At 42.5% G+C, this 13,225-nt stretch overlaps 1 protein-coding gene across 4 annotated transcripts in view; it reads left to right on the top strand.

Annotated features, from left to right (window-relative positions):
* LOC115471036 (poly(rC)-binding protein 3-like) overlaps positions 1 to 13,225 on the top strand; it is a 1,141,923-nt gene that overhangs the window by 1,050,021 nt on the left and 78,677 nt on the right. For all 4 annotated transcript variants that reach the window (XM_030204708.1, XM_030204727.1, XM_030204715.1 and 1 more), the window contains one exon: positions 11,508 to 11,639. In XM_030204708.1, the coding sequence (XP_030060568.1) occupies positions 11,508 to 11,639 (132 nt within the window). The remainder of the gene's footprint in view (positions 1 to 11,507; positions 11,640 to 13,225) is intronic.

The following is a 13,225-nucleotide window of genomic DNA, read 5'->3' on the forward strand; positions in this document are numbered from 1 at the left end:
AGGTTCCAATCTAATTCATGTTTAATGTGGGATAAAATGCCAAAAATAAGTAAATAGATAGATAGAACTCTGAATGTTGAGCACCTGATTCTCATAACATGATGTCTGTTTTAGTCAGTGCTTTTTTTGTGCCGGTACGCAACGGTACGGTGTACCGGCACCTTTTTTTTTTGCTCCCCCCGCCCCGTGAGTCCATGTCCCGCACGCAGTGCCAGCCCCCATTTCCGGCCGCTGCTGCTTCTCCTGTTGAGCAGCAGCGGCCGCTACACAAAGAAAAAGATTTTTAAAAAACTTCAAACCTGGCTGAAACGCGGCACCCCGGCACTGTAGACAGCCATTAGGCATTGGCTGTTGCCCCGCAGCCGCTCCTCCTCTTGCCTCTACGTCACTGCGCTCCTCCGGGGTCTTCCTCCAGGGGCAGTGACGTAGAGGCAAGAGGAGGAGCGGTTGCGGGGCAACAGCCAATGCCTAATGGCTGTCTACAGTGCCGGGGTGCCGCGTTTCAGCCAGGTTTCAAATTTTTTTTAATCTTCTTTTTCTTTGTGTAGCGGCCGCTGCTGCTCAACAACAGGAGAAGCAGCAGCGGCCGGAAATAGGGGCTGGTGCCGCGTGCGTCGCGTCTTCGCGCCGTTCGCGCCAAACTTGGCAGGGAGAGGGAATCCAACAGAGGGAAGGATTGGGGAGAGAGAGAACGAGGGAAACCAACAGAGGGAAGGATTGGGGAGAGAGAGAACGAGGGAAACCAACAGAGGGAAGGATTGGGGAGAGAGAGAAAGAGGGAAACCAACAGAGGAAGGATTGGGGAGAGAGAGAAAGAGGGAAACCAACAGAGGGAAGGATTGGGGAGAGAGAGAAAGAGGGAAACCAACAGAGGAAGGATTGGGGAGAGAGAGAAAGAGGGAAACCAACAGAGGGAAGGATTGGGGAGAGAGAGAGAGAGGGAAAACAACAGAGGGAAGGATTGGGGAGAGAGAGAAAGAGGGAAACCAACAGAGGGAAGGATTGGGGAGAGAGAGAAAGAGGGAAACCAACAGAGGGAAGGATTGGGGAGAGAGAGAAAGAGGGAAACCAACAGAGGGAAGGATTGGGGAGAGAGAGAAAGAGGGAAACCAACAGAGGGAAGGATTGGGGAGAGAGAGAAAGAGGGAAACCAACAGAGGGAAGGATTGGGGAGAGAGGGAAACCAACAGAGGGAAGGATTGGGGAGAGAGAGGGAAAAACATGGAAGGATTGGGGAGAGAGGGAAACCAACAGAGGGAAGGATTGGGGAGAGAGGGAAACCAACAGAGGGAAGGATTGGAGAGAGAGGGAAACCAACAGAGGGAAGGATGGGGAGAGAGAGGGAAAAACATGGAAGGATTGGGGAGAGAGGGGAAAAACAGATGGAAGGATTGGGGAGAGGGGAAAACAGATGGAAGGATGGGGAGACAGGGGAAAAACATGGAAGGATGGGGAGAGAGAGGGAAAACAGATGGAAGGATTGGGGAGAGAGGGAAAAACAGATGGGAGGATGGGGAGAGAGAGGGGGGAAAACAGATGGAAGAATGGGGAGAGAGAGGGGGAAAAACAGATGGAAGGATTGGGAGAGAGAGGGAAAACGGAAGGATGGGGAGAGAAAGAGGGAAGACGCTGGATGGAAGAATGCAGAAAGAAATAGGGGAGACACTGGAAGGATGGGGGAGAGAAAGCAGAGCTGCTGGATGGAAAAGGGGAATAGAGAAAGACTGGAGAATAAGAGGAAGGGGCATGGGGAGAACAAGGGTGAGGAAAAGATGAAAAGCCACAGGTAGATGAAGGAAATTAAAGAATGGATAGTAAGAATGAATTAAATCTGGACAGAGAGAGAGCCTGAAAAATATTGAAGAAAGCAAAGAAAAAGGAGACAAAAATGACAAATGGCACAGAAGAGTTAAGCGCAAAGAAAAGAAAGCAGAATCACAAACTGGGACCAATATGGAAAGAAAAACAGTCACCAGACAACAAAGGTAGAAAAAAAATCATTTTATTTTCATTTTAGTGTTTGTAATTATGTCCAATTGAGAATTACATTGGCTGTCTTATTTTGCACTGGGTATACTGGAGCTGTAAGAGCTTACAGAGATTATTTATAATGAAAAAAAATCACGTTATTTTTTTCTCCTATAGTACTATAATATTTTCAATGATGTCTGTTTATATGCGCCATGGCTGGTATAGGGGGTGTGGTTAATGTGGGTGTGGCTATCATAGGGGTGGAGCCATATGTGGTGACCCCGCCCATAATGAGTACCGGCACCTTTTTTTCTACAAAAAAAGCACTGGTTTTAGTGGACCTTTTACCAGAAGCAAAAAATCTCTGCACTTAATAACACGTGCTAGGGTGTCCCTATAACCAGACCCTCCAAATGACACACTGATTACGATTTATAACAAATTACGACTCTATAAAAAGTTATACTTTCTCTAGTACATCCATATGCTGCAGAAGCTGGCTGGCATGTTTGAAAATATAAATGAGATTAAATAAAAATGCTACCAACAATTAAGCATAGCAACGTGGTTGTAGCAGCTCATATCCGATCCGATCTGCTCCAGCTCCCTCCATCCCCCATCCCAGACTCACGCTTTCTGCGGTTCCTCTGGCTCCGTTCTCCCATCCACTCACCTTCACTCCTCTTTCACATTCTCTCTGATACCGTAACCCCCTCTTCCACAAATCTGTGCCCCTTCTATCCACTCCTGACTCATCTTTTCAGACTTGCCAAGTTATCCAGGTCTAGAGATGAGATTTTTTGGTCAATCCTGGTTTTAAAATTTATAAAGTGGTGTGGTATTTGTCATTCCTGATTCTACCCATTGAAATCAGTGCTTCAGATCCTGTAATGCATCAGGATAGCGTTGTCCAAAATCCAGCACTGTCCTAAAATCCTCCTCCTAGAATTGAACAGCTTGGCAGCTCAGACCCCCTCTCACACATCTCCGTTCCCCAGCCCTACTTTAAGATACCCTCATCTGATCTTCCCCTGCTTTGTTGCCCTATTTCAGTTTGTCTGATGTTATCTAGATGAATCCACTCAGCACACAATTCTTTATTCCTTGATAACCACACAACTTGATTATTGCAATATGGTATATACAGGAATTAGCTGTGCTGCCTTAAGGAGGCTCCAGTTTGTTCAAAATACAGCCATTAGAGTTTTCTGTCATGCCCAGAACTTTGGCTATGTAACCCAGCTGCTCTTTCAACACCATTGGCTCATCATTCACTTTAGAATTCAATTTGAGATCTTAGCCTTGACTCATAAAGCTTGTTCTCATTAGTTATCCCTCATATTACTAATCATATTGTATATTCCACTAATTAACTACTACTACTACTACTACTACTACTACTACTACTACTACTACTACTTAGCATTTCTATAGCGCTGCCAGGGTTACGCAGCGCTGTACAAGTTTAAACATGGGGAAGGACAGTCCCTGCTCGAGAGAGCTTAACAATGCCTATCAATTTACCCTGTATGTCATGTGCTTTTAATCTAGATTGCATATCCTCAAATTCTGTATAGGTCGCCCAAAGTTGGGTGGCCAAATTTGGGCACAGATTCTAGATTTGTGCGTATACTAATTAGTCATTTAGATGCTAACAACTAAATTTTGGACTTAATTGGCAGTAATTAGGAGTTACATGTGCATCTGCCCTATACCCTATTCTATAACATGAATGCCTAAATTTAATAGTGTTCAACTCCAAAGGGGCTGTGGCCATGGGAGGGACATGGGCAGGTCAGGGCATTCCCAGAAATTAGGCACGATGTTATAAAATACTTGGATTTACATGTTTACCTGCCAACAGATGGGTATGAGGATTTACACCAGGTTTCAGGAGGTGTAAGTCTTTGCACCCAAATTTGGGTGCAGGAATCCATACTAAGTGTTATTCTGAAAATGTTGCTTAACACTAAGTGACCTTTATAGAACTGGCACTTAGCGCGGATCTTAACAGTGCATAATTTGGGGGTTGCGTTTACAGAATCTGGCCCATAGTGCTTTCTTCTTATGGAATATGTTGCCTCTTTCTCTCCAGTTAGAATCAACCTGTAGTAAGTTCAAGGTCACCCTTAAAACTCAGCTATTCTCTAGGGCATTTGATGGGTGAGATGCCTGTAATGCCATACTGTGTTCCATCGGGATAATGTTCGAATATATATGTATGGTTTTCACTTGCCCCTTTGGAGATATCTATTCTATTGACTTTTACCTTTTTTAATCTCTTCTATCAATTCATATTTACTGGAGTTCTGTTTCATTTATTTCTGTAATTAATTGTAAACCACCTTGACTTGCTCATGACGAAAGGTGGTACATCAAATAAAATAAATTATAGCCATGATCCATAGCTCACTAATCTGAGTCCCTGTTTCACTCCATCCCTTTAGTCCTTCAGTCTCACTCTCAATCTGATCCAGCAGAAAAGAAGCAGATGCATGTTAGCCAAAAATACTCCTCTTTTTTTACCTGTGGCCTGCTGCTTTATTTATTTATTTATAACACTTATACCCAGCGCTTTCCCACTTATTAGCAGGTTCAATGCGGCTTACATAGTATAACAGGTTTACAAAGTAACATAGAATGGATAACAACTGTAATATAGTGTATAAAGAGGTGGACAATTAGATGTGGGTAAGTAAGATGGGTAAGGGAGGAGGGTGTTAGAGGTGGGGGGTGGGAAGAGGGTGTGCATTGGGATAGTGTGTTAATTAAGGAAGAATGTATAGTGAGGGTTGGAAGAGGGATGAATTTAGAAAGGGATTAAGTAAGGAAGCATATTCCAGGTTCTGTCTTATAGTCTGATCCGGGTAGCGCAGATGGACTCCTAATTTAAGTCAGGTCATTTGTATAGGCTTGCTTGAAGAGGTAAGTTTTTAGCAGCTTTCGGAAGGGTAAGTGGTCATTAACTTTTCGAATAGATCTTGGTAAGGCGTTCCAGAGTTGGCTGCCTATGACAGAGAAGTTGGAAGCATAATATGTTTTGTACTTAAGTCCTTTACAGTTGGGAAGATGTAAGTTTAGATAAGTTCGATAAGATTTAGAGCCGTTTCTAGTTGGAAGGTCAATCAGATTGTACATGTAACCTGGGGATTCTCTGTAGATAATCTTATGAATCAGCATGTGGACTTTACACAGAGAGGTGTTGCGCTCTCAAACCGCAAAATTTATTCGCTCAGTAATAGGGAGCCAATGAAGCTTTACACGGAGAGGTGTTGCGCTCTCAAACCGTGACTTACCAAAAATAAGTCTGGCTGCAGTGTTTTGGGCAGTTTGAAGTTTTTTCAGGATTTGGACCTTGCATCCAATGAAAATGCTGTTGCAGTAGTCAACGTGGGTAAGTACAGTGGATTGGACCAAGTTGCGGAAGGTTTTTAGGGGAAGATAGGATTTCACGCATTTCAACATCCACATCATGTTGAACATTTTCTTTGTCGTAGCTTTTGCATGATTTTCCAGAGTTAGGTGTTTGTCTAATAATACTCCTAAAATTTTTAGGTTGTCAGATATGAGGATGTTGACGTCAGGGCTGTTGAGTGTAGTCAGAGTGAGCGTAGAGTACTGATGTGTGGATTAAACATTGTGTTTTCGCCTTATACAATTTCATCTTAAATGCGTTGGCCAAGGAGGCTAAGATGTTCATTCCATTGATTATTTTATCGGAGATTTCTGCTAAATTGGATTTCAAGGGGATGAATATAGTGACATCATCTGCGTAAATGAAGGGATTGAGGCCAAATTTAGATAAGGATTTGGCTAGAGGGATCATCATAAGGTTGAAGAGGATCGGGGAAAGAGGCGATCCTTGGGGTACCCCGCATTTTGATGACCAGGAAGACGAGGTTGATGTGGTTGATTTGACTCGATAGGATTTTGTGGTGATGAAACCCTTTATCCATTTGATGATGTTTCCGCCGATTCCAAGTTTATCAAGTAACTTTGTAAGGATATCATGATTCACCATGTCAAATGCACTAGATAAGTCAAATTGCAGAAGGAGGATGTTGTCTCCAAACGATATTTTATGTTTGAATTTGGATGTTAAGGTGAGTAATACCATTTCTGTGCTGTGAGCAGGTCTAAAGCCCGATTGCGACTCATGTAGGATAGAGAATTTTTGTATGAATTCGTTGAGTCCAGTCATCACCATCTGCTGGACACTGAGAATAGTGGCAAGTAGCTTAGCTGCAGCTCTCCTTATACCAATGATGATGTCACTGAAAAAGTTTGTGTTCTCTATTTCCGACATCTGCTGGCAGAGGGGCACAACCCACTTGTCTGGACTGGTCTAGCAGGATGAGATGAAAATTCAGAAATCCAATGACAAAATGGTCACAATGTAATTCGTTATCTCCTCATAAAGGACCCTATTACAAAGGGGTGGTAGCGCTACCATGTGGGTAGCATGTGGCAAAAGAGCACCACCACAGGGCATGCTGAGGCATCCTGCGGTATCGCTTTGATCAGTATGCACCGATCCCCCCGCAAAAAAGAGAAATTATTTTCTAGTGCGGGGGGAAATAGGCGTGCCCTCGGTAATTGGGCAGTGCACAGCCATCGCCACACACTGCCCAATTACCATTGGATTAGCATGTGAGCCCTTATTGCCAACTAAATAGGTGGTAAGGGCATAGGCAGGAATGGTCACGAGCCAATTGTAAAATTAGCACACGGCCATTACTGAAATAAATACTATTCCGGCATTTTTCTGCCATGCTAGAAAGTGGCCGGAGTGCACAGCAAACCCACACGCTAATCACAGCACTGGACACTTTCTAGTGCAACTTGATAAAAGTACCCAATGGTGGCCATTAAAGATTATATTACTCTGCAATCTTTAATGAAATATTACAGATCAAGTATCTGTTAAAGAACAATCATGAAGCACTTACTTAAGTTAAAATAGAAACTGATGTCAAACACTGATCAGATTCTGACAATACACTGAAAAATGGCTTGTGGTAGTGTAGGTGTGGGTTTTGGGTGTGCACTGATCCATTTTTTAATTTTTGGCGAAAATGGACATGCAGCAAAATCAAACTTGCCACACGTCCATTTTGGGTCTTCGGCCTTACCTACAGCCATTGACCTAGTGGTAAAGACTCATGCAGTAACCTGACAGTAATGACCCACATGCGTGAAATGCTACTTGCCGCGTGTACAAAAATAAAAAATTATTTTTTTGGATGCGCGTTTCGGACGCATGCCAAAAATGAAATTACCGTAAGAGCCATGCGGTAGCCGGGCGGTAACTCTATTTTGGCATGTGTTGGGCACACATAGACACTTATGCGGCTTAGTAAAAGGGCCCCTCAATGAAGTTACATGGAAACACTTTTAAGACAAATAGAAGGAAATATTTTTTCACTCAATGAATAGTTAAGCTCTGGAACTCTTTGCTGGAGGGTGGGGTAACAGCGGGTAGCGTATCTTGGTTTAAAAGAGGTTTGGACAAGTTCCTGGAGACAGACATGGGGAAGCCACTGCTTGCCCTGAGATTGATAGCATAGAATGCTGCTACTCTTTGAGTTTCTGCCGGGTATTTGTGACCTGGATTGGCCACTGTGGGAAGCAGGATACTGGGCTAGATGGAACATTGGTCTGGCCAGTATGGGTATTCTTACGTTCCTCATGTGAATGACCTTTGTTCTGAAATAGCATTTAAATGTGTGGGCCTCTTGAAACCTTTAAATTTACGCATGGGGATGCTTCTAAAATAAGGGCCTTGATGTTAAAAGAATGAATAATTCCATCAAAAATGTTTAAAAAGTCATGCTCTACCTAACAAAACTAAACCTAGATATCTTTTTATAAGAAACAAATCTTAAAAATAAAAAATCTTTAAAAATATCTACCTCTAAATATGAAAGCAAAGCCTATTCAGCTGCCAGGGTGAAATACATGGTATTGTTATTCTTTTTAAAAAGGCCTTACAGTTACCACAAACTACCAAGAAGCTGATATCACTAGGAGATGGGTAAAATTACACTGTATTTTTTATGAATCCAAACTAACCTTAGGTAATATCTATGCTTCAACTATAGATCCCCCTCAACATTTTGATCAATTAGCCAGAACTATATTGGATTTTGCAGATTTTGAAAATATCCTAGGTGGGGATTTTAACTTGGATCAGGACCATATGTTAGACAATCTAAGGGATCCTTGTACCAAGCCCCGCTAAAAAGTGGCCAGCACTGTTGTCAGCGCACTACGGCCACCTTTAGTGCGGCAGTAAAATGACCACGTTTGTAGGAGGTTTTTGTAACGGCCACGTGTTAAATTCCCCATTAGTGTGTGACCATTACTATAGGAGCCCTTACTGCAACCTGTTTATGAGGCGGTAAGGGCTCCAGCGCTAATCAGGTAGCACATGACAATGTGCCCGTTCCACGCCTCCCACGCTGAAAAATAAAAAATATTTTCCAGTGTGGGATTAACGCACACTAAGTGGAGCACTACTGCAGGACACCTCAGCGCATGGTAGTGCTTTCTTAGCACACGGTAGGCCCACGGTAGGCCTACCACACCTTAGTAAAACGGCCCCTAAATCCAAATTTAAACCCTCAAATGGTGAAACAGTTCTTAATTTATATATCAGTCAGCTCTTTCTGACCCATGGCATTTTTTTAAATCCAACAGGTAAAGAATTTTCATTTTATTCATTCTTCTAAAATCGTATTCCAGAAGCAGCTACTTAATTTTAAAGTCACCAATCCCTTGGTTACATAAACCAGTATTAGAAGTATTACTATTTCAGATCATGTTGCAATTTTATTATCTTTGGAACGTTTAAAACAATCTGTCAAAATATAATCTTCAAAATTTAATAGTGGTCTTTCAGAGGCCTCTCTATTAAAAGATTTTATTAAAAGCATATGTCAAAATTATATTATAGAAAATCCTATCAAAATGATACTTCCATTCATATTTGATGAGATGCCTAATATAATACTTTTTTAGCGAAAAGTAAAAGTATTACAACTACAAAGAATGTAGCTATTGTTAACATTTTTATCCCAACAACCCTATTGTTCTACAATTCAATCTACTTTGCATTTAGTAAAACTAAATTTTTGAAAATGACTGTCACTCGTGCGAGTGTGCTTGTGAGTCATTAATCCAGCACAGCTAAAAAGATTCAACAACTGCACTAGCAGAAAGTGGAGTGTCCAGTCATAAAAAGTTCCTTCAAATCAGGCCAGGTTGCAATATTATTGATGTCTTCTGACTGGGTCCGCAGGTTTTGGTCAAATGAATTGCTGTCTGAAACACTTGACTTACATATAGCAAAGAGTACTTTGTCATCATCATTGTCGTTATCATCTGCATTAGAAGTAGTACTGATTCATCGTTTGCAACTTCTTCTTTATCATCGTCATGCTGTCCAATTACAAAGAAGGCTTTCACAAAGTTGGAATCACTGTCTGTTGTTATTCTAACAATTTTTCATTTGATGGCAAATTTTTGACTATTTTTGAGAACCAATGCAAGAACATCAAATGTGTGGGAGCCCTTCAGTCATAAAGCCAAACAAGCAGACTTCCTCTCTAAAGACTATCAAACCAGAGGACAGTCATCCCAATGTAAAATTTCCCATTGGATGATATGCAGTCTGTTTTGATAGAGACATATGTCCATTCACCAAGAATTGCTACCCGCTTCATCTTCATCTGCACTTTAAAGTGACCCAACTAATCACTGTTCTGTTTGGCTGAAGACAACCAACCAGTTCAACAAACACACTGTTCTTATAGGTTATATTCACTGAACAGCAACACTTAAGATGGGATGATCCACTGTTTACATGACGAGGTATGCAATAGCAAAATCCTGTTCCCAGATTTGCTGTCACAAAGAACACAGCGAAGATGACACAAGGATATAGTCTCTAGACGATCCTTGTGATCTTGGGCAAGTCAATTAACCCTCCTTTGCCTCAGGTACAAACTTAGATTGTAAGCCCTCATGGGACACAGAAATATCCAGTGTACCTTAATGTAACTCACCTTGAGCTACTACTGAAAAAGGTGTGAGCAAAATCTAAATAAATAAAAGACACGTCAAGTCCAGATCAGTTATGTTTTTGAGTCTGCGAAGACTGGTGTTCTTCTACTACTACTACTACTACTACTACTTATCACTTCTATAGCGCTACAAGGCATATGCAGCGCAGTACACCATACATGAAAAGACAGTCCCTGGTCAAAGAGCTCACAATCTAAATAGGACAGGCAAACAGACAGAACAACTAAGAGGTAAGGGAATTAAAGAGGTGGGGATAAAAGGGTACAGGGCAAGTGAGTAGTGGTTAGGAGTCAAAATTTTACATCACCCAGTTTTGCTGTTTCATTTGGTTTACTGTGGTTTATTGTTATTTACATCTCGCTTCTGCTTTTACTTTTTACTTTTAGCTGCAAGCATCAGAGGTAACTGAGTAAAAGTTGTAAAAATTGGTGAAATTATTACTTCCGTAAAAGTAAGAAATGTTTCCTGAACTGCTTTACAAGTAAAAAACACAAAACTTTTAATTAAGTACAGTGACTAGTTACAGTTACTTAGTTCCTATACAACCCTGCTTAACTCTCCATTACTGCAGGTACAAGACTTAGGCCACATTTACTAAGACGCACTAGCGTTATAGCATGCACTAATTTTTAGTGTGTGCTAAAAGCACTAGTGAGCCTATAGTGCAGCTTAGTATACAGGTCCTTAGATTGTGAGCCTACTAGGTATAGAGAAAGTGCCTGCATACAGAAAATGGAAACCTGCTTTGGTTGTACCACAGAAAGGCAGTATATCAAATCCATGAAAGGTCAACATTTGATGTAAAGAAAAGTGAAGCAACCATTTAAACCAGAGCTTCACAAACTGTGGGTTAGGACCCCAAATGGGAGTCACAAAATCTGTCTTTGGGATCACGATCTAAATGGGCTGTCCATAGGAGCATCATTATTCTGCACCCCCAGAAGGGTCACACAGTTTTATTGGGCCGCAATAATGATTCAAACCCTTATAATAGTTCTGATGGTTTGAACACAATGATCTGCAGATCAGTAGTAACCTTCTGTAAGTACGCATAATAGTGTGAACAAATATTGCATGTATTATCTATACAGCAGGTAGGCTCAGCCCTATCATTTAGTGATTGTGTTTTCACACAGGGCCCTGCTTTTTGGCTCTGTATTTCAGCCTCTTCTGACTTATGCAAATAAGGCCTAACAATGAGTGTCTGCACATAGCCCTACATCCCCCCACATCTTTCACAGGCTGCCCCTGATGGCAGGTTTAAGTCCCACCCCTCATTATGGTTTCATCATGCTCTCTGGGGTGTCTTAAGCAGGGATCGGTTGCATTATTCACTGTGAAACATGATCATGCCGCAACTTACCAGTTCAGGGTATTTGCTGTGATCCTTTTAGCATTGTCAAGAGAAGAGGAAAATCCCAAATAATATTTTGTCGAAATTGTCATTACAGGACATAAATGCTTCAATGACAAACAGCACAGTGACGAGCAAGCCCCCAGTGACCCTGCGGCTGGTAGTCCCTGCAAGTCAGTGCGGATCCCTCATCGGAAAAGGTGGTTCCAAAATCAAGGAAATCAGGGAGGTAAGCTGCAAAGAGCATATTTTCTCAAATCCACTTGCAAATGTGCTTCTCAATACTCTACAACACATTTTGGCTAGACTTGCTCAACAGATTGGTCATTAAGTATTAATATTCAGTCACAGTGGCTGAAATGACATACCCTTTGCAGCAGTGACAAGGAAACAAGAAGCATATTAGATGGGAAACAATATATTTTAGCAATTTGCTATTGCAGAAGCTTTGTACAAGGGACTGAATCCATGGGGACCATAACATTTCAGCTTTATTCAAGCACAGATTACACAAAGAATTAAATAGTAAGTGGGTAATATTGAGCCCATGGTGGTTAGCGTTTTTTTAAACCTGGATACTCAACACTGAGCCATACCAGATACTGGCACTGAGTGTCACATATTGGCGGCTGCTGGGACTTATTTGGGTACCAGCAATATTCAGACCAGTAGCCGGATAAGTAACCAGCCTGAACATTGTCACTAACCAGGTAAATGTTGGCTGTACCTTGATTCTACCCACAGCACTAACCAAATAGTGCTACAGTGATATGCCTCAGCCCCTAATGGGCCGATGATCAAAAGCCCTGCACTGTTCCAAACAGCGCTCTAAAAATAGCGCCGGAACAGCGTGGGGCTATAACGCCCCTATGATCAAAGGTAATAGCATGCAAATGTATATATTTAGTTCTAATCATAGGGGTACTTCTCTGATCATAGGGGTACTTCTGCAGGAGGATTGTACCTTGGCATGCGCCCAAGGCACAATCCTCCCACAGATGTTGTTTGACAAGTCGGGCTGTCAAAAACCTGGATCTGTCAAACAGCAGAAGAGGTTTGACGGGTCCGGAATGTTCTCCCAGACCCGTCAAATCTAAGCCCCACCCCCCACCCAAACACAAGACCTGGAGGTCCGGTGGACTTCCAGGCCCCTCCCCCCAAAGCACAAAAGCCCTGGTGGTCCAATGGGACCGCTAGCTTCCCATTCTCACCCCCTACATCGCACAAAAACAACCTGGTGGTCCAGTGGAACCGCTAACTATCTCCCCTCCTCCACCCCCAGCGGCCTACCTCTCCATAGTGGTGGTAGTAGTTGGAGAAGGGAGAGACTAGCACCCCCCCCCCTCCTCTTCGGGTGCCTTCTCAAAATGGTGGTGGCCTGCCCTACCCGGTGTATCCTGGGATGCGCTGGGCGGGGCTTAACATCCATATATGGTACACCAGGCACTATGACAGCATCAGGTATTATAGGCATTCCCAACAGAGCAACAAGCAGCTCCCAGAGTAACCTAGTGGTCAGTGCAATGGCCTGTGAACAAGAAGATCCAGGTCCAGATCCCACTCTACCTAGTACGTTTGTGGTGGAAATTAAGAGCCCTCCAAAACCACCAAATTACCTACTGTACCTAAATATAGAAGACACCTGCAGGGAGGAAGGCTATTGTAATGGTGTACAGTAGGTTTTATTCTGTTCTTACAAGGCCCACAATACAAAATAAAGGAGCTATGGTGGGAATTGTACCTGGGTGCCATTGTTTAAACTCCACCATACTGACACTAGGTTGCTCCTTTGATCTGCAGGGACATTTAGGTGGC

This window comes from Microcaecilia unicolor, chromosome 1, assembly GCF_901765095.1.
Source record: "Microcaecilia unicolor chromosome 1, aMicUni1.1, whole genome shotgun sequence".
Lineage (NCBI taxonomy): Eukaryota > Metazoa > Chordata > Amphibia > Gymnophiona > Siphonopidae > Microcaecilia > Microcaecilia unicolor.